The following is a 19,618-nucleotide window of genomic DNA, read 5'->3' as shown; positions in this document are numbered from 1 at the left end:
TATACCAACCACCACTGATCGAATTCAAATTCTCATTGTCTCACCAGCCTCTTTGAACTTTACCTTTTAACAATGAAACCCCATTCATTGTACCAATTTTATTAGTAATATAAACGTTTGGCTTGGTAGCTGCTAGAAAGGTGTCAAGTTTTCACCCCACTTCTTGAACGTTCCCTTCAAAAAAATGCAAATACATGCTATCTCTCTTCTATATCAAATTAGTACATATCAAAGCACCCAGACTAGCTGGCTTTAATCCAATTAAGACACACCTGCAGACTAAACCTCCATTTTAAAAGAAAAATGTTTTCCAAAATATTATATTCATTAATAGCTTCATGACACTCATTCTTTGCACTCATTTCAAAATAGCCCTGTGACCAATGGTTGAATGCACATCTTGATAGTGGCTGGGCAGGCAGCAGTATGTTTAGTAACATTAATGCTGATGAAGTGTATGCTTTTAACTTGTTGAATTCCATCAATACTTGTAATCACACTTAGGCTGACCTACTTTAGCCTTGGCTATTGTCAAACTGTAGCAAATATTGATAGGTTTAGATAAATTGGGATGTTTTCTATGAAAAGATGGTGTACACTCTAAATTAAGTAAATACAAATTCTATCTGTGCAGATTTTGCAGTCAATTTGGTTGGGATACTTTGAGCATGGTGGGGAATTTCAACGTGAAACCTTCTGCAATTGCTTGTCCCTATGCTCTGTATATCTTATATATGGATAGAAACCGAAACCCGTGACATAGCCTCACATGGATATTTCTCTCATACTAACGACTAAGTTTCAAGCTAACAACACATCAGTACCCAAAATGTACTACAGGTCATCAAGCATCTGAAAAAGAAAGATGGAAAGAAAGATGTCTCCGGTTTGTCTGCCTGCAGAGCTAGATTTTCTAAACCACTGTTGAAAGGTCACAACCTGAAACGTTGAATTCTGTTTCTCTTTCCACAGATGCTACCGAACCTGCTGTGTATTTCCAGCCTTTTCTGATTTTATTTCAGATTCCCAGCATCCGCAGTTTTGATTTTGCTGTTAAAAAAAAACTTTTCATTTGGTGCAAATGAATTGCCTGCGTTTAAAAGAAACTAGGTGTTAAAATACAACAGCGTTCGTATTTATACATGATCAACTTGAGTTGCTTTTTTTATTGGATGGGTTTTAAATTAGGAAGAAAAACTGAATTTAATAAATGGAACCAGAACATGTGCACTTTCCCGCTTCTCTTCCCAGACTTATAAAAAATTTTAATATATTGTTTAGTTTTGGAAACTGCAACGAGCAAACGAGCGTTGCAAAAGGTTAGAGATAGTAACGCTCCAGCACCAAATCTTAAACCAGCAACTTGCGTAAATCAAACCAATTGATGTAAAAGGCTCAAGTGCCCACAAAACCACCAAATCACATGACTTGAATTTCCGTCTTGACACATTCGGTGAGCGCTTTGCGTTGAACTCGATCTAGTTTTGCTGCACTCCGTGGACGTTAACCTTACAGCAATGAGACTGATTGATCCGAAACTAAAATCATGACTTTACAAAGTGTCCTTCAAATTAATGGCAACGCGAATTACATGGCAGCGAATTCTTCGCCGTCCAGCTGCGATCCCTATCCTGAGATCTCCAACCGGAGCTTCTCTGCTGAAACTGATAACAAGCGTCTTCAGATTCTCGCCAACACGCTAGGGACACTGCCCCGTGGGCGCAGACAGGTAAACCAGCCACCCCCAGAATTCATTATTATCCAGCTTTAACAAGTAGGTACTACATAGAATTGTTGTATGTAGATTACAGTGGGACAAAAATAGTTTTGTTCTTAATATTTTCCTGGTCTCTGGTTGTAATTTTTGTTTGCAGTACAGAATATAACTGCAATACAGTTATATTTTTGAATGTTTGACACGTTTCCTGTAAAGGGCTGATGCAAAAATGAGCAAAAACTGCAAACCAGCCCAGGATAAAATGATTATTAAATTGAACAACCTTTGAGTATATGTGTTTGTTTTGCTTTTACTTTATGTAGCAATCAATAAAACCTCCAGAAACAAGAATTGATTTATAAAAGTGGTACAGGATATAAATGGATATGGATTTAGTCAGACTATTAATGATCAAAAGTAGGTTAATGGATGTGATTATATATACTCATAAAAGCTTAAATTCTTGAAGAGAGCAGTAATTTTGATTATTTCTTTCTTTTGCAGCTTTCTTTGACTAGATCAAACTCTTTGGCAGACACTTCATATTTTCAAAAGTAAGATATAATTGCTTAGTGACACTATTTCTATTTCAAGAAATAATCTGATCTTCAGATTAAATCTGTTGTGTCAAAAGAAAGTTCATGCTGACGATGATGCTGAGAAAAAGTGCAGGGATGATATATGCACCTGTAATAGTGAACTTGTAGATAGCTGCATACCACTTTTCTTCAAGCGATGGAAATATTACATGTTTCAGGGAGGTTTGATTTGCATTTTATGCATTTTACATTGAAAGAATTAAAAAAGTTTTTTTTAAAAACTTAGTTGATTTATCCTTGTTTTCCAAACAGAAAAATTGTTGTTTTAAACAAGCAAGATAATGAAACCTTTGGATTTGAGATTCAGGTGAGGAATTTGCTGTATATATTGTGTTCAACTTAGAACATAAAGCTAATTTTACTGTTTTGTTTTTGTAATAGCTGGCTTTTTTTTTTGTTTTCTACTTGCAGACCCTTGGAATGGACCAGCAAAATGCTAATGCATTGGAGATTTGCACTTACGTGTGCAATGTGCATGAGAACAGTCCCTCTCATTTTGCAGGGCTGAAGGCTGGTAAGCATTCACTTCCTCTTTTGGTCTGCTTGGTTCTGTCTTTCTCACGGATGTGCACTAATTACATGTATTCCATTACACAGCTTCCTACATCTGTATGACAATCACTCTTTTTGTATAATAGGTGATATGCTAGTTAACATCAATGGAGTGGATACTGAAAGGTTTAGTCACAGAGAAATTGTAGACCTAATTAAGTCATCTGGTAATTTATTAAGGTAAGCGTGAATGTAAATGTGTTTTATGATTTCCAGGGCAGTCCTCTGTTTCTGTTACCAACAACAGTTTCAATTTTGCAAACACTGTAAAGCGAACAATGTGGCAATAATGCAATCCCAGGAGCCAAGCAAGTCCATTAAAAGAGTGGGATTCACAGAGTTTATAGAGGGGGTGGAATTTTTGAAGGTGATGTAATTGTGACAGCTGAAAGCATTTTATTTTCTGGCAGCTGACAGGGACCACACTAGAAGTGTGAAGGTCACCAAGTGCAAGGAAACTTGCTGCCACATACTAAAGAAAAGATTCACAAAATGAGAAAATAGTTATTTCTGTCTTGTATCTTTTAAATTGGAAAACTCTTCAGTGGTGCATTAGCTGAAATGTGATTTTCACCCATCCTGTTGATTTTAACTCCTATTTCAGCTTGTAATAATAGTAGCTTATGGTGTTTGCAAATGACATCACTGCAGTGGTATTGCCATGCTTTAAAATATATTTGGGTTAAGAAAAACATTTCTCAGAAATAAAGCACCTATACTACCTTAGTCTGTACTTTGGTTCCAGGAGATTCTCTTTTCTCAGATTTCATTTAGTCTATGACTCCTTCTGACCAGTGGTACAAATTAGTCTCAATCATAAACAATGGCTTGGATTTTAGAACAACAGTGAGGCTATTAGCCCTCACTGTTGTTAAAAAGTAAATCGTGCAGTAACTTCCGTCCACACACGTGTAGTTAAACTTGGAAATCAGAAAGTTGCTGTCCAATTTACCCTGTTCCTCCACAAGCTTTGCTACACTGCTATGACACCAAACCACATGAAGGGTGTGGCATTAAAACACACGAAGGGTGTGAAGTTGTGGTACTTGCTTACCTGATAATTACCCAATAAACATGTCAGAGAAAGTTAGCTATTGTCCATCCAAGTTTAAGTGAATTTTTAATGGTTTAATAAATCTTAATTATTGTGGAACAACCTCTCTGACACTGAAAATTTATTTTACGTATGTGGTGTCTCATTCCTTCAGATTTTAATTGTTGAAGAGTTTTTTTTAAAAAGGCAATTTTTAAAAACTTTTTCTTTGTCTCTATTTCTTTCTTAATCAAATCTTTCTTTATTTTGCTTTTTGTTCATGATTTTAAATTGAATTAAATATTCTAACTTGCACTTTCTAGTTTAGTTCCTGCATGTCTCAGTAAGTTTTCTTCATTCTGATTGGTTGAAGAGCCACACTGCTTATCCTGCTTATACATGTCCCAGATCATCTATAGAGGGTACCGTGCTGAAATGGCACTCTCATTCCCTAAAGCTGCAGCTGCAAGCACAATGAACGGCGATCAAAATCTGGGCCATTAAGTGCTCCTGCTCCATGCTGGGAGTGCATATTTTATTTATTGTCCACCCACACTCCTAGATCCACAGTACCAATTAAGGTAGTATAGTTATTTATTTTTAATTTTGAACCCAAAAACAGAAACTACAAAAAGCACACTTAAAACGAATGATTGCAAAGTAATATGATTACCCACCGGGCGTGATTGTTAGCTCAATCTCAGCCCACCTGATGCTGAAACCTTCATTCATGCTTTTGTCACTTCAAGACTCCATTATTACAATATAAAAACAGAAAATGCTGGAAAAATTCAGCAGATCTGGTAGCATCTGTGGAGAGAGAAACAGAGTTAACGTTTCGAGCCCATACAGCTCTGAAGAAGTCGTACGGGTTTGAAACATTACTTCTGTTTGTCTCCACACATGCTGCCAGACCTGCTGAGTTTTTCCAGCATTTTCTGTTTTTATTTCAGATTTCCAGCATCCGCAGTATTTTGCTTTTATCCATTATTCCAATAATGTACTGATCAACCTTTCATCCTTCATGGTCTGTAAACACCAGCTGGTCCAAAAATCTGGTGCAAAAATCTTATCCCACCCCAAATCACATTCACCATTTCCCCTCTTGTTGACCTAGATTGACTCCCAGTTGTCCAAAGTCTCTGCTTAAAAAATTATCATCCTCACGTTTAAATCCCATCATAACCTTGCCAGCCCCTATTTTTGTAGCTTGCATCAGTCCCACTCCAATTAGAAATGTCTGTTCCTCTGACTCTGCCTCTTCTGCACCTCCTCACCCTTTGCCCCACCACTGATTGAATTCAACCACCCAGGCCAGATTTCTGCCATGGAGGCAGGAAGCAGGAACTGGGTCTGCTTTTGTGCCAGAAACCCACTTCAGTGGGGAAGCTGACTTCAGCTCAGATTTTCGAGGGGTGAGTCCTTAATTGATATGCAGAAGGGTTTCCTGTCCAATTAAAACTGGTGGGGGTGGGAATGGAGGCAGATGAGATGAAATGGGCTGCTCATTCAGATACCCATAGCAGCTATCACTGAGGCTGCTGGTTGTCCTGAGGGAGAGAGTTTGTGCCAAAGCCTTCCACTGCACCACAGGGAAGTAAGGTGTCACAGTGAAGTTGGAGGCCTGGCACCCATGAGAAAGAGGAGGGAGGTCCTCTTCCTGGAGGGTGGGAGGAGGAGGCCACCTCGTCATGCAGCAGTGGCACGTTTCTTTTCAGCATCCTCACCTGCCTCCAATTCTTCCTCCTCTCTTACTTTCTGCTCTCCTCTCTTACTTTCTGCTCCCCTCCCTCTCCCTGATGAGCTGTCTCCTTCCAGGGCATCACCATCCTCAAGCTCTACACCTTTCTGGACAGCCATGTTATGGAGAGCACAGCAGGCCACTACAATGACTGAGACTCTTGCAGGAGGGTATTACAGGGTACCACCTGATTTGTCCACACACGGGACCCAGTGTCTTCTGAGCCTGTGATGTGCCATCAGTTGTGAATCTAATGTGCTGTGCAGCCCTGACAAAGAGGACATCTTTCACCTGGGTGATGCACCAATGTGCAGCCACCTGTGAGACGCTCAAGAGGGCTGCACTGACAAGGCACAGATGTCTGTGACTATCTGCACTTGTTCTCAGCCATGTCCAGGTCTCTTTGCCTCTGCCTTTAAATCCTGTTCTCGAGGTAGTGTCTCCTTCTCCTTTGTGGTCCTCATCCTTCTCCTTTGGCCTCCTGATGCCTGGCATTTTGCCCTTCTTGCGCAGGCTCCTCCTCCTCATTTTCAGTGGCCTCATGTCCTGAGGGTGCAACACTCATTTCCAGCTGCATCCTTCCTGGTGCTCAGGTGGAGTTCAAATAGTGATGCCCAGTGCTCCAATGCCCATGCAGTGCCAGGAGGGTGACGACACCCTGAACTGACAAAGTTCTTAAGATTGACTCCTCCCCTAACCTGTGGTCGGCTGCTGTAATTTTAACTTCAAAGAGGCTAAGCCCTATAACTTCTGATAAACATGAACACTTACCTTTTACCCGAATCAGGCCATGAAAATCCAGCCCCTAAGCTCCAGCTTTTTGAGTGCTTTTCTCAACCCCTTTCGCATCCCTCTTCTCCTTGAAGGCCATTGTCAAAACTCATTTCTTTGACCAATATTTTGTTCAACTCTCCCGCGTTTTTCCCTGACAAATAGCGTTGAAAGGAAATAGGTTTGGGTGGTCATATATCTAGTGGACATGGATCTACCATTTTTTTGCTCCTGTATCATCATCAGATTATTTCACAACTGATTGATTCTCAGAAACCATTCCACTTAATGAAAACTCATCATCATTTTGTGTTTTGACATTTTATGCTAATGACAGTATGCCCAGAATGCAACATCATTCATGCGACAGCCCCCTTATTTGCTACATTAAAAGAACTGTTTTTGGGATGTGGCTGATGTTGGCATCCCTGCTTACCCTGTGAAGGCAATTGGCCTTCTTATCCTTGTGGTGTGAGGAAGGGAATGCTAAGATTTTTACCCAGTAACAATGAATGAACAGTGATTAATATCCAGGTCAGGATGGTTGTGACTTGGAGAGGAACCTGAAGACGATAGTGTTCACATGATATTTCTGCTCTTGTTCATCTTGGTGGTTGAGGTGGATTTGAAGTAAACCTGGTGCATTGCTGCAGTGCATCCTGTAGAAAGTATACACTTCAGCCACTATGTATAAGTGGTGGAGGGGGTGGATATCTTTCAAGTGCAAGCTTGCGTCAGACAATGTTTTCTGTGTTTAGACTTGAACTTTACTTCTATTTTACAGGCTGTTGACTATTAATAAAGACTCTGTCAAAAGAGGTGAACTTGAAACAAAATTGCATTTTTTAAAGGTATGTTTCCCAATCTTTTGCTGTATGTCGGTTTAATTATGAAATAATAAGAACAAACAATTAATTCAGCAGCATACTTGCAAGCTGAAAATGGAAAACATGAGAGTTAATTATCTTGTAAAACTCATACTGAGAAAGTACAATGAATATAAGTAAAAGTAATTCTTCATGATGTAGTAGTGTGTGCAACTGATCGAGGCAACACTTTGGCTCTACTCAATCTTTTAGCTAGTTTGCATTTTTCTTTTCTGGAGAAATTTGCACCAAGTCCAGATACTGTTTGGTTGAAACACACTACTCACAACTACAGTTATTTTAGGCAATTAATACCCTAAGCCTTTTGAGCAGCAGAGAAGTGCTTTGCAATGTCTGCTTTAATGTAACAATTTTATTTGAAGCTATCCATCCCGTTTTCATTTGAATTTGAACCAAAATATAACTTTTTTATATACTTAATATTTTAATTTGGAGTTTGAAAGTTTTAGCACCTTACTGTTGTGATTGTATAGATTTGAAAGATTATTTTGTTGAACATATTTGATTGTTTCTTCCATGTCATTTAATGTTAATTAATTAATGATACTAAAGATAATCCATCAGTACTCGATTAATGCTAACTTGTGGAAAGATACAGAAACATCTGAGAAAGGTGATGCTGCATTTTTATAGCACATATATTGCAACATACCTTCTCTGCAGATAGCTTGTACTTTTATCAACACTCTGCCTTCCTGTGTCTCGCAGAAAACACTTCAAGAGAAATGGGTGGAGTACCAATCACTTATGCTACAGGAACAACGCCTAGTTCATGGTAAGTTCCTATTGGGAACCCACAATGTACCATCATTTTAATACTAGCACAAATTTTAAAATCTAATTTAAAACCTTTTCACATTATGTGATGTATAAAATGAAGAAGCAAATGGGACAATTCAAAATTCTTCTTTTTTCTATATAATTTGTATTCACCAAGGTGAAGAGATCTCACCAGTAGTGAATGAACATGATTCCAGCCTGTGCATTTAGTGCTCATCAAAAATTCCCAGAGCACCTAAAGCATAGAAAGATGTAGAGTAAAGCTTCCTCTGTCTTCCCTTAAAATGTGCCCTAACTCCATCTTGGAAAGTGACTCTTATTGAACCAGTTTGATTTTTTTGTTTCTCATACAAACCATCCTACTGTTCTTTTTTTGGTGAGATTTTTCATTTGTGGGTCGTTCTGTATGGTAGGACTGTATCCACAAGAAGCTGAAATGAGACTTTCCAAACTAATTTCCCACAGGATCCTTACAAACAGCAGATAGTGCAGTCAGTCTGCATGGAATTTAAACCAAGGCTTCACATATATAAGCAGAACAATTTCACCATCTTAAAAAGTGATTATATGGGATGGAGAATGATTCTTCTCACCCCAGTTGTTTTCTTGGGTGGAATTTTACGGCCCCATTGTGGTGGGGTGGAGCAGTAAAATGCAGCGAGCTGTTCAAAAGCCCATTGACTTCGGTGGGACCGAAAAATCCCACCAATGGGAAGGGCCGTCAAATTCTGCCCCTTGAGTGTTTTGCATCAGGTATTCTGTTGCTGGGGAAAGGCCACAATGTGGACTTTATCATAACTGCGGCGCATTAAGTTTAGTGTTTCAGCAGGAAGGGTTGACTTAAGTGATTTACTTGGTTGGTCTGTATTTGGCTGAGTATAGTAGATTGGCATCCATCCATTCTAAGGGCTGGATTTTAAGCTGGGACAGGGTCACTGCCCCCGCCACACCTGATGTAAAAGTCAGTGGCGAGAAAGCCTCTGCTCGGCTGACTTGCCCCGCAGCCATTTAATGGCCATTAGATGCTGGGGGAGGGGCCCTCCAATGGGAACAGCGATTCCTAAAAGGAGGTAACACAATCCCACCTTGTCCGACCACCAGTCCGACAGATTTTACCGAGTGGGTTGGACACTTAGCACCAGCTCCCCCCACCATACTTAAAATCACAATGGGGGGCGGATGTGGGTATGCAGTGGGAACAGTGCCATTGCCAGGGTGTTGAATTTTATGTTACCCTCTCCTCCTGTCATACCACTCCCTGGAGGGACTGGAAAATTCCGGCTAAGGATTGACTCTGACATTCAAATCCAAATCAAAGTCCATTATCAGCAAATTCTTAATGTTTGATTTGCCATTTTGAGTGGATATTTTCCATTTATGTGATCTAAAGTAAAGTTGTGGCAGTTTGTGGGGTTTTGCAGTTGTATAGAAGTGGAGGAGATTATACTGAATATACTTTTGCTACGTATACGTTTCCTCTTAGAACTGCTTATTGGAATAGCATTGAGCTTTAGCTTGTCTGGCTCCCACCCCAACCTTGTTACTGACACCTTGTTTTAACTTAGACTTTGCTAATAGGTAACCATGATTAACACTAACTGATCAGCAGATCTGAATTGTAGAATAAAATATAATCCATTATTTATCGGAAAATCCAATCGCCCTTTGAAATATGCTGTGAATTACAACAGCAATAGACATGCAAAGAGCAAGGCTCTTTAGCCTTGACCAGACTATTTAGCCAATAGACTCTAGCCAATAGACCAGACTATTTTAAATGTACAAATATACATCTATATTGTCTCAATTTTTAGGACTCTTGAGGAACAATAGCACAGCAGAAGCTGCAGACTCCTTTCTATACGACAATATTGCGTTATTTGGGTCAGCCACACGGAACAAGGAAAGATTTTCCAGTGACAGCAGCTGCAGGAGCCAACTCAGCCTAATGACTGATGACAGCGAGGATTCCGACTTCCAACTCAGTGTATTTGATGATTCAGCCACTGGAAGTCACTGTAGGCGGAGTAGCATGGACGAAGAATGCTTCTTACACAGGGAAACTGATATGTTCACTCCAAAACGCCAACTGAGCAGGAGCAGGAGTATTAGTCTGACCAGTAGTGGGAGTGGATACATGTCACCATCATGGGACTTGCACAGTGGCTGTGGGACAGTTCCTCGAAAAAACAAGAAATCGAGTGTTAGGAAACGTCTCATGAAGTTCATCCCAGGCTTAAATAGGGCAGTGGAAGAAGATGAGAGTCATTTTTAGATTTTTAATTATTTTTTAAAGCAGTAGTGGTACTGCTAGTTTCATGATGGCATTAAAGAGCAATAAGAAAATGTGGCATTAATCCTTGTAAACAAATCTGTTGATTGCAGAATGGATCTCTGTGTTACACAAAAATGTAGTAAAACCTGTCAAAGAAATTGTATAGCTTTAGTCAAAAATTAACTTCTCTGTATATTTTTGCATAATCCACTCTTTCTATAATCAGAGATCCAAGTTTTGAAGGTGAGGTTCATTGAGCAATATGTTCACATTTCATATCAACAATTGTTTCCATAAGCTTGTGATTTTAAAAGTCATAGTTCTTCATTTAAGTACACTCTTATACTTGACAACTATGTGGAAAAGTTTTGAAAACTTCGGTTACATTTCAATCTGTCTAAACTATATATACAAGGAGCAAGAAAAACATCCTCTTTTTTTTCCATTCTGCAGTTGGAAATTTACAAGTAGCTGACAATTTACAAAGTTCCTTCACCAAGCAGCAACTAAACATGGATTGACCTCAGAACTTCTTTAAACCAATTCCCATAGGGAGCAATGGAGTACTGACTTTCAAAGAATAGGATGAGTTATCTATTGTTTGTGATGTGATGTTAACTGCTGAGCCACTAGAGCTTGCAGAGTTGGTGTGAATGCATCTAATTTGCTAGGAGACAGTAGATGCCTAGACCACTAACGGAGCATTTAATACACCCATATGCTCAAAGAGAGAAAACCCAGTGCTGACTTATCAGTGGGGTATTGGGGTGTTCCACAGCCACCTCCTTCAGACTCCATATTGCTTCCCAATAACCTCCTCTCCCCCAACCCCCTCTGTAAAGGGATCTATCCAATTTTAGAAAATATTTGTGATTTTCTTTTGGATATCCAAGCTCTCCTCAACTGGAGCTTCCCATCTTTCCCCCGGACCATCTGTGGGATCCACTTAATCCCATCGACAGGTTGGTACATCTTGTCCCATTTGACCTCCATTTCTACATTGGGTCCTGACTGATACAGAGAAAGTGAAACAGCAGAAGAGGGAGTCCTCACCCCATGGCCAGGTCCCTGATGTCACAGGCCTTTAAGCAGTTCCACCCCTTAAAAGGCTAACTGGAAATCCAAGAATAGGTAAGGAACTGCCCCCAACAGGTCATTACTGTTTTCCAGTGGCTCCACCTGACCTGGACTACAGGAGTCTAACGGAACATTTGAGGCCAAGTTTTTATCCTCATTAAATACAAGTAACTTCTAGATTGGTGTGGATAACAAAGGTGAATTATTTAGATAATTATTAACAGCTTGATTTTTCTTCTTTGAAAAATATGCTCTAAAGGGCTGGCAAGCTGTAGCTGGATTTATGTTATGTCTTATTTAACTGAAGTTATTAGGTTCTTATGCTTACTACTACAAAGGTCCTTTACGGTCTTAACACTTAAGAAGACTTGGGAGGTCTGAAGATAAAAGTCATAATTACAAACTTACAGTATTGGAAAATGTATATGCAGTGCATACTGATCTGTGTGCAATTTTTAATGAACTTTCCATTTAACAGTGAACTCCTTAAAGATAACATTTAACTTCAGCATTGTAATATATAATAGCTATTGCTGGCTTCCAATTACCTTTTTGAAAAATAACTGGTCTTTTTGGAAAACCAGAAATCTAATGTTACAAGAGACCAGTGAACTCATTTTGAAACCATCAGTGGATGGAAAAAAGTTTCTGAAGCGACAATATGATTCAAATGTGTTATTGAGGGCGTTAGTGTGTTACCAACTGTGCATAACGTTTTTTGGTATTTGTATAATGTTCATGATATATTGTGCAGTGACTGCAGACGATTAAATTTATTAGTGGCACAGGACAAATGTCACAGTAAAATAGCCGAGTGCCAACACAAGCATCGCTTGAATCACTTATTCTCAGGAATGAAGTTCCCTAGAGTCAGCACCTTTTGCCAAACTGACTAGATTTATGTGCATTCAAACAGAACTTAAGTGCTGGGATGGAGAGAACTACCAAATTAGATGCAAGGATGTAAAACATTTGGCAAATTATTGCCAGTATAATGATTACATTTAAAACTATGTAAACCAAATGATTATTTAATTGGTACAATTATCTTAGAAATAATTAATGTTGTTCATCTGTGATCTACATCCATTTAGATTGTGATTATTGAATGCACTGTATTATCTAGTTGTACATAGATGCAACACTGGAAAATTATATGCTGTATTTGATACAATAAGAGACTTGTTTTCTGCCAGATGTGCTTTAGAAGAAAGGTATACAGAGTCAAGGTAAAGTCTGGATATAAGGTGAAACCCTCAGACTAGATTAGATGCTGGTTTGAGGCAAACTCAATGATAATAATCACCCTTAATATTTCTTCAAAATAGCTGCTCTGTGAAGGATATTATTGACCATTTAAAGATTGCTGATTTCTATGATGGAAAGAACAGTTTGTAATTTAATTGGAAAAGAGGTTCTACCATTCTTCAGAGGTTCACTGTGAAATGTAATTGCAAGATTATTCAGAGTTTAATTTTGATGTTGTGACCAAGTATAGAAAATCAAAAGCAACACAAACACTCTGGAGGTTGATCTTTGTAGTCATTTTCTATATAAAGCTATCCATGAAAATCAATGTACGTTTTATGTATACATTATTTTAATGATTGTGTGACTAAGTGGAAGAGCCAAGTTTTAATATCCATTTGGAACTTTGAATATAAGGGTCTGGGACTGTTGACAATAGTATTCTCTTATCTTTGGCCTTTTAATTAAATGTTCCTAATGCTTTCAGTTATAATTGTACTTGAAGTTCATGATCTAACTGATGTAAGAATGACAATCCCTAGATGTGAACTAAAGTTATAAATACACTCTTACTAACTAACACATTTACTTTATTAATTTTCTATAGACACAATTTGGACTGGATATCAGCTTGTTGGGGGAGTGGTGGACAGGATTGGGAAGGGAATCTGTTTTGAAGTTGGCCATTTGTCAGTAAGCATAAGTTTTTCGATTGTCCTGTAGTTTTTTTTTCCATAGGTTTCCTGTCCACAGCTAACCTGATTGACAGACTGGCTGTTTGTCAGGCAGGAAATTCATGTTTGTGCAAGGTTAATGTTGCATTAATCAATGGCTACAGGGATTTTTTGTGTGTGGGGTGCTAGACAAAGTGAGACAGTAAAATAGCCTAGAGTCAACTCAGTAGGCACTACCTAAACCACTTATCTCTGATGAAGCTCATGGTCAGCTCCTACAGTATTGCTATCCTGACCAGATTTATGTGCATTAAAATTAACTTAAGTGGTTGGATGGTGGTTAAGGATATATTTTTTAAAATGCAAATTGCTAGACTGCAGCAGAGCTGAGCTAAGAGGAGGTAAATGTATGGGGGTGTGGGAGAAATTGTGGAGGGCGGGTCCAGATATGGGCATTGCTGGCAAAGCAAGCATTTATTGCTCTGAAGAGCCACCTTGTTGACCTTCGCAGTCCATGTGGTGAAGATACTCCCATAGAGAAGTTAGAAACGAGTTCCAAGATTTTTATCCAATGACAGTGGCTGTAATCGTTTGGCCCAGTTTGTGGTGGGTGTCCTGGTGGGTGGATGGGTGGGGGGCTGGGGGGTGGTGAGAATGGCGAGAACAATATGGCGAGAAGGCCAAAAATCAGTTTCACACCAATATAAAAGCACAGTGGGATCATCTGATGGTGTCCACCATGGCGGAATGTGAATCCTGCTGGAGGCTGGCATGAACCCATTAGCGGAAAGCAGCTCACAGAAGATGGGAGGTCTCCGTTGATGCTTCTGGTAGGCTTCGGAACATCACTATCTTGGCCGTGGGCTGATGGGCTGCTATGGATGAGCGGTGAGGAGGGGGTGGGTGTAAAAGAGGAAGGTCTAGTTATGACTGGGAGAGGAATGTGCACCGGTGGGCGGGTGGTAGCGAAGCTGTTAGGTGAGTTTGAGAGGGGTGAGGAGGGTGTAACGTGGGGGGAGAATACAGAGAGGGGGGAGGTAGGTTTAAGAGGAGGAGTTAGGGGGTGGGGGGGGGAAGAGGAGGAATTTGGAGGGAAGGAAGGTGCCCAGAGGGAAGGTGGTGGAGGAGGTAGGAAAGAGAAAAGAAGAAAAGGTGTCCAAGGGGAGGAGGGAGTAAGGGGTAGGGGATGTCCAGGTGACCGTGCAAGGGAGGGGTCTGTGGAGTCAATGACTACCTCCTGGGGAGCGAACTGATGGTGTGTGTAGTAGGAGGGAATGGTGAGTATGAGAGAGGGCAGAGGGAGCCGTGAGTGTGCATCGGTTGCGGTAGAAGGGACTTTGAAAGTGGTTGGTGGGGACTTGGAGGCAGATATGGATCCTGGGGGTGGGAAGGAGGAGATTGGGGAGATCAATGTGGATGGAGGGTGGGATTCTCAGGAAGGTAGTGAATGTGCACGTGCACCTGGAAAGAGAAGGGTGAGGTTGGTAGGTGATGGTGGGGAGGTAGAAGGTTAAGCCAGGGGGTGGGGGGGTTGATAGTGATGGGAGAAAAGGACATGAGTGACTGGGGGAGGGGAAAGAATGGGGTAGCTAACAGTATGCTTAACAACTACCATGGTTGTCGAAATCAAAAGTGAGCGAAGCCTGGTGTTGGACGGGCACAGGTGCTGCATAGGAGTGTGATCAGTGGGTGGGTGGAGATGCAGCTTAGCTCAGATGGACAACTGAAAGAGAACCCCAGCAGGCAGCACTGAAAATGCTCAGGACAGTGAGAGGAGTGTGATAGATGAAGGCTCCACTTGCATGGGAGAGTGCTTGCAGGAGGCTCCGAAAGGCCCTGTCACACACACTTCTCCCTCCAGAATCACTCGTGGTCTGGCTGTGTGCAGCTGAACAGCTAGTGGGGTGGGTGATGGGGTAGGAAGACTCATAAAGCCCGTCAATTAAGCTGAAAGACAACATTCACTGAATGTGTAAATATATTTTCAGATTATAAAAAGTGACAAATGTGTTCAAATGCGACTACTTGTGATCAGAATTTCTTAACTTTTCTGGGCCTACCACTTCTTCTAGGTGCTGCCCTGACATCTGCAACAGGGGTGGAGACATACTGTGCACAGGTTGGTCCTGTTGCCTCTGATGATTTTGGCATATGTCCTCTGGAGATCTGAGGCCTCGAGGGCTCCAGCTTGCTTTAGCTGTCCTCATGTGGACCAACAACTCTGTCTGCGACAACAGAGAACGAGGTCGAGGGAGTCACAGGCAAAGGATACTCGGTGGGGGTGGACAGCCTCTGAGATTCCTGAGGGGATGGCCCTGGGTGACCAGCTGCCACTCTTCCTCCCTTTGGGTACCTGAGGGTCCAGTCCTGACTCCTTGAGGGGAAGGAACACCTGGAGGGATGTCGAGGTGCCCCATTTCCCTCTCACGTTGCCACTGCAGGAACTCACCCATGGATACCACGATGGAGTGCAGGTCTGCGCGCATCTCTGCATTCTGCTGGACCAGGGTCTCCATGGCATCTGCCACCCTTCCTATGCAGACTTCCATACGTGCCCACATGTACGTGACTTCAGAGAGTAGGCGGATGCACTCCTCCGACTCGTGTGCCACTCTGTTAAGGGATTCTAACAGCTCTGTATGATGTTCCTCCGCCTTCTGCTGACTCTCCACGATGAGTTGGAATGTTGAATCCAGAGACCCGTTCTCTGACTCGGCCCTCACAGATGCCTCTTCCCAGCAGTCCTCTGAATGCTGGGGAGCTTGGTTGAACCAGCCTCCTTCTGCTGCAGACACATGTCTGTGCGGTGACCACCAGATTGTGAACCCCAGCCTGCTCTAGATCTAGGCCCCGAGGTGTGTCTCTGTGTGCTGGTGGGGGGTGTGGGTAAGCGCTGTGATGGGTCTTCCAGGCTGTTTGTGGAAGAATCTAGAACTAGGGGTCACTGTTAATACTAAGGGGTCACCCATTTAAGACAGATGAGGCGAAACTCTGAGGGTTGAGTGTCATCCTCCAAAGGCGGTGGAAGCAGAATCTATGAATATTTTTAAGGCAGATTCTTGATTAAGAAGGGGTTGTAAGGTTATCAGGGGTAGGCAGGAATGTGGGGTTGAGGTTACATTCAGATCAGCCATGGTTTTATTGAATGGTGGAGCAGGTTCAAGGGTATTCATGGAGAGTGTTCCAGCACTCCTCACTTGTGCCTTGTAAATGCTGGAAAGGCTTTGGAGTGTCAGGAGGTGAGTCACTAGCTGCAGAAAACCAAGCTTCTGACCTGGTCTTGTACCCACAGTATCATGTGGCTCCTCCTGTTTAGTCAATGGTGATCCCCAGTCTGTTGATAGTCAGCAATGGTAATGTTTTGCTAGAGATGGTCATTGCCTGGAATGGTGTGGTGTGAAATTTTACTCGCTGCTTATCAGCCCACATCTGAATGTTGTCCAAGTCTTTCTGCAAAGAGGCACTGACTGCATTATTGTGTGCGCAGTTTCGAATGGGACTGAAAACTGCATTTTTCAGTGAACATCTCCACTTCTGCCCTTATGATGGAGGAAAGCCATTGATGAAGCAGCTGAAGATGGTTGGACCTACCACTCTGCCCTGAAGAACTCCTGCAATGATATCCTGAGACTGAGATGATTGACCTCCACAACTATCTTCCTTTGTACTAGATGAGACTCCAGCGAAAGGGAAGCTTTCCCCTTGATTTCCAATGACTTCAGTTTTACATGGGCTGCTTGATGCTACACTTGAAGTGCTGCCTTGATGTCAGGGGCCAGCATTCTGTTCTCGCTTCTGGAATTCAGCCCTTTGTTCCATGTTTAGACCAAGGCTGCAATGAAGTCTGGAGCTGAGTGGTGCTGGCAGAACCCTAAATGAGCTTTGATGAGTAGATTTATTTCCCCCAGGGGAAAGCACGAATGCAGACCCCCAGCACCATGAACTTTGCAGTCGAGTATCCTGCATTTGGGGGCATCGCAGGCGTCAGCACACCTGGAGTGTAATGGGATAGCCTCATCCTGGGAGCACAAACTTCATGATCATTGTTTCTCCCGTCAGGTAAGCATATTGGTGAACAAGTGCTATTTGATAGCACTGACCGTCACTCCTGCTGCCACTTTGCTGATGGAGGAGAGCAGGCTGACAGATTTTACTACGTTAAGGCGCTTTATGAATACAATGTCCTAAAGCTTTTCACAGGAGCATTACAAAACAAAACATGACACTGAAGGTACAGCTGCCAATGATGGAGTGATTACAAAGTGGAAGCTCAAGAAACCAGAATTGGAGGAGTGCATCTATTTCAGAGGGTTGTAGGATTGCAGATGATTGCAGAGATAGGGATGAGTGTGGATATGGAGGAATTTGTAAAGAAGACAAGTTTTCAAATTGAGACATTGATCACCAATATTCTACCCTCCGTAAACTAAACTCAATGTCATCCAAAATTCTGCTGCCTGTGTCCTAACTTGCACCAAGTACTGTTCACCCATCACCTCTGTGCTTGCTGACCTACATTGCTTGGCTGTGAGCCAATCAGAAGATGAACTGAGGCAGCAGTGAAGTCAGGCAATGTCATGAAGGTGAAAGCGTGGGGTTCTGGTGACGGCATGGATATGATTGGAAGCTATTCTCTGGGTCAAATATGACATCAAGGTTGTGAACAGTCTAGTTCAGCTTCAGACAGTTGTCGGGAGATGGATGGAGTCATTGTTTAGGGAGCAGAGTGGTGGGGACCAAAAACAATGGCCTGAAATTTCCCTGAAATACATAAATTCCCTTAGTGGGCGGGAAAAACGGTGTTCCAGTTTTGTGGTGAATTGTCTGCATCGCAGCTGATTAATCATCCACAGGGAACACGCTGTTCCACTGGCAGACAGCAACTGATTCACCTGCCCTGTGACCTTAGCGCTACCCAACTCTGGGCGCCATACTTAACGGTGCCCCTGCACAGTGTTCGCACTCCCTGCAGCAGCTCCAGCGATGACATGGCTCTCAAAGGCAGTAAGCATGCTGTGCCCAAATTCAGGTGACACCTCATTGGAGCGCCTGCTGGATGCAGTCAAGGCCTGCCGCGATGTATACTACCCCCGCTCTGGCTGCAAGACTTCCACCAAGGTGACCAATCCGGCTTAGGAGGCGGTCGCAACAGTGATCAGTGCAAACTCCCTACAGCAGAGGGCAGCCATCCAGTGCAGGAAGAGGATGAATGATCTCATCTGTTCTGCCAGGGCAAGTCAGCCATCTCACTCAACTCACACAATGGTGTTTGTGCCCTAATCCTGTCCAGGGCTCTACTCACCATCCACACATGCAAGGGCAGATAATGATGCCTGGCGTCTCTCTCCCTCTCTCCCTCCCTCCCTCTCTCCCTCCCTCCCTCTCTCCCTCCCTCTCTCCCTCCCTCCCTCTCTCCCTCCCTCCCTCTCTCCCTCCCTCCCTCTCTCCCTCTCTCCCTCTCTCCCTCCCCCCCTCTCTCTCTCTCTCTATCTTCCACAGAAGGAGAGGTCCCATACTAGGGCTGGAGTTTGAGTTCAAGGTTCTCATGGACTTCAGGAACAGAGCCATAGAGCTGGCTGCAGAGGACACAGACCGTGTCTACGCTGGTGGTGAGGTCGGCGGTGCACACCCAAGTGAGGATCCTGCACTGCAACATACATCAGACAACCACACTGTGCGTGATGGCTTCTCTTTGTCACCTACCATGCACTAATTGTCTCTCCTTTCTTTCATAGGCACGTCTGAGAAGCTGCCGAGGGCATCCGCGAGACAGGCCCTCAGTCCAGCTCTGACAACACCTTGGATGAGGAATGTGAGGACAGCATCTTTGAAGACAGGTCACAGCACTCATCCACACCGTCCACCAGCTCAGACATACATCTTGGTGGGACCTAGTTCTAGGGGTCACAACCTGGTGAGCACAGTGTACCACCTACTCCACAGCAGGCGGAAACAGGGAGGTCAGAGGTCGCTGGCACACTGACTGCTGGAGGCCATGATTCTGCTGAGTCTGAGTCCGATGAGGATTCTGAAGGCTCAGTCCTAGAATCAGTTGCTGGAGCTTGGGAAAAGCAGGAAGGGATGGCAGCTGCACTCCTCAGATTGCAACAAATGATGGTCCGCCTTCAGTCTGAGGTGATAGCGCCAGTGTGCCAATGCACCAAGGTCAACACTGGCAGGTTGGCAGCTGTCCTGGACCAAGGTCTCCATGGCATCGGTCCTGCACTGCTGCAGGAGCTACACTCCAAATCGCTGTGGCCATTG

General features: G+C 42.7%; 1 protein-coding gene and 1 non-coding gene across 2 annotated transcripts; one reads left to right on the top strand and one right to left on the bottom strand.

Annotated features, from left to right (window-relative positions):
• The first annotated feature begins 1,438 nt into the window (after window positions 1–1,438).
• Window positions 1,439–13,009, top strand: cytip (cytohesin 1 interacting protein). The gene is made up of 8 exons (XM_078552203.1): window positions 1,439–1,729; window positions 2,222–2,271; window positions 2,569–2,623; window positions 2,728–2,830; window positions 2,955–3,048; window positions 7,198–7,264; window positions 8,009–8,075; window positions 9,895–13,009. Exons 1-8 carry the CDS (start codon window positions 1,547–1,549, stop codon window positions 10,353–10,355), a joined length of 1,080 nt encoding a protein of 359 aa, XP_078408329.1. The 5' UTR covers window positions 1,439–1,546; the 3' UTR covers window positions 10,356–13,009.
• A 4,250-nt stretch (window positions 13,010–17,259) lies between these two features.
• LOC144686990 (U1 spliceosomal RNA) lies at window positions 17,260–17,421 on the bottom strand. The gene has a single exon (XR_013578031.1). It is a non-coding gene; the product is annotated as a U1 spliceosomal RNA (small nuclear RNA).
• Window positions 17,422–19,618: the final 2,197 nt, after the last annotated feature.

The sequence above is a fragment of the Cetorhinus maximus genome, chromosome 11, assembly GCF_964194155.1.
Source record: "Cetorhinus maximus chromosome 11, sCetMax3.hap1.1, whole genome shotgun sequence".
NCBI classification, from domain to species: Eukaryota; Metazoa; Chordata; class Chondrichthyes; order Lamniformes; family Cetorhinidae; genus Cetorhinus; species Cetorhinus maximus.
This window is presented reverse-complemented; position numbering and strand designations above follow the sequence as displayed.